This window comes from Austrofundulus limnaeus, unplaced genomic scaffold, assembly GCF_001266775.1.
Source record: "Austrofundulus limnaeus strain Quisiro unplaced genomic scaffold, Austrofundulus_limnaeus-1.0 Scaffold645, whole genome shotgun sequence".
Classification (NCBI taxonomy): domain Eukaryota; kingdom Metazoa; phylum Chordata; class Actinopteri; order Cyprinodontiformes; family Rivulidae; genus Austrofundulus; species Austrofundulus limnaeus.
This window is the reverse complement of record NW_013953047.1, coordinates 255,670-257,720: the sequence shown is the minus strand read 5'-3', so window position 1 is coordinate 257,720 and position 2,051 is coordinate 255,670. Positions and strand designations below refer to the sequence as shown.

Here is a 2,051-nt window from a genome sequence, read left to right as displayed (position 1 = left end):
CTATAAGCTACATGGTTCAAAGTTCAGGAAAAAAGTCGTGGCTTATAGTCCGAAAAACACGGTAATCTCTTTGTTTTGTCTTCTTGTCCTTTCAGACCTCCAACAGGAACAGGTCCACAAGAAGCTCTGCAAGCAGGAGAGGAACTCCAGCCTGGACCAGGAGGAACCAGAACCTCCACAGATCAAAGTAGAAGAGGAGGAACCAGAACCTCCACAGTTTGAGGAACCAGAACCTCCACAGTTTGAGGACCAGGAGGAACCAGAACCTCCACAGGTCAAAGTAGAAGAGGAGGAACCAGAACCTCAACAGGTCAAAGTAGAAAAGGTGGAACCAGAACCTCCACAGATCAAAGTAGAAGAGGAGGAACCAGAACCTCCACAGTTTGAAGACCAGGAGGAACCAGAACCTCCACAGATCAAAGTAGAAGAGGAGGAACCAGAACCTCCACAGTTTGAGGACCAGGAGGAACCAGAACCTCCACAGGTCAAAGTAGAAAAGGAGGAACCAGAACCTCCACAGATCAAAGTAGAAAAGGAGGAACCAGAACCTCCACAGATCAAAGTAGAGGATGAGGAGCTCTGCATCAATCAGGAGGAAGATCAGCTCCACCTGAAGCAGGAGACTGATCCGGTTCTGTTGACTGTTTCATATGAAGAAAGTGAACCAGAACCAGACAAGGAGCAGCTCATCTCTCAGAGTTCTGYTGGACCTGAGGACCAGGATCAGGATTCAGGGTCAGATGAGAAGATGGATCACACAGAGGGTCATCATGGTAACCAAGCAGACCAATCAGCAACACCTGAGAAGTTGTTTTCTTGTCTAATCTGTGGAGAAACTTTTTCAGAGAAATCCCTACTTTCCCGTCATGTGAAGGTCCACAAAGTCTGGAACCAGAACTCTGAGAAACTGATGTATTGTTGTCCCACCTGTGGGAAAAACATCTCTGATTATAGTTACTTAATCAGTCATATGAGGAGCCACACAGGTGAGAAACCATTTTCTTGTAAAACTTGTGGAAAACATTTTAAACAACAGAAAAATCTGATTTGTCACATGATGATCCACACAGGAGAGAAGCCGTTCATTTGTAAAACATGTGGAAAACGTTTTAATCAACGGTCAAATCTCAAGTCTCACATGGTGACTCACACAGGAGAGAAGCCCTTTTCCTGTAAAAGTTGTGGAAAAAGTTTTTACCAAAATTCCTTTCTTACTCGTCACATGAGSATCCACACAGGAGAGAAGTCATTCATTTGTGAAACTTGTGGGAAAGGTTTTACCCAAAAAGCACATCTTGAATATCACACGAAAGTCCACAGATACTGAGCTGATGTTCTTCTGTCACAGGTGGAGAAAAGTTTCACCAAATGATCTAGAAGAGGTTTTACAGCCAGGAGAAGAATGAAACGTTCAGAATGTGGAGAAAAGTTCAAAAAATCTTAAAAAGTGCTTATAATCCTTCAGATACATCCAGTACAGACCAGAAGTTTGGACACACCTTCTCATTCAAAGAGTTTTCTTTATTTTCATGACTCTGAAAATTGTTGATTCACACTGAAGGCATCAAAACTATGAATTAACACGTGGAATTATATATTTAACAAAAAAGTGTGAAACAACTGAAAATATGTTTTATATTCTAGGTTCTTCAAAGTAACCTTTTGCTTTGATTACTGCTTCACACACTCTTGGCGTTCTCTTCATGAGCTTCAAGAGGAAGTCACCTGAAATGGTCTTCCAACTGTTTTGGAGTTCCCAGAGATGCTTGTTGGCTCTTTTGGCTTCACTCTGCGGTCCAGCTCACCCCAAACCATCTAGATTGGGTTCAGGTCTGGTGACTGTGGAGGCCAGGTCATCTGGCGCAGCCCCCATCACTCTCCTTCTTGGTCAAACAGCCCTTACACAGCCTGGTGGTGTGTTTGGGGTCATTGTCCTGTTGAAAATTAAATGATGGTCCAACTAAACACAAACCGGATGGAAAAGCATCCTGCTGTAAGATGCTGTGGTAGCCATGCTGGTTCAGTATGCTGTGGTAGCCATGCTGGTTCAG

General features: G+C 43.6%; 2 protein-coding genes across 2 annotated transcripts in view; both read left to right on the top strand.

Moving 5' to 3' along the window:
* Positions 1-466: 466 nt before the first annotated feature.
* On the top strand, positions 467-1,561 carry LOC106531508 (zinc finger protein 26; the record flags this gene model as incomplete). Its single annotated transcript, XM_014027387.1, has 2 exons — positions 467-986; positions 1,349-1,561. Coding segments are annotated over 2 exons (549 nt in total), but the record flags the coding sequence as incomplete, so codon positions are not given.
* The window catches only part of LOC106531509 (gastrula zinc finger protein XlCGF17.1), a 16,187-nt gene continuing 14,830 nt past the window's right edge, over positions 695-2,051 (top strand). The window contains exon 1 of the mRNA XM_014027388.1: positions 695-740. The gene's annotated coding sequence lies outside the window, so the exon portion shown is untranslated. The remainder of the gene's footprint in view (positions 741-2,051) is intronic.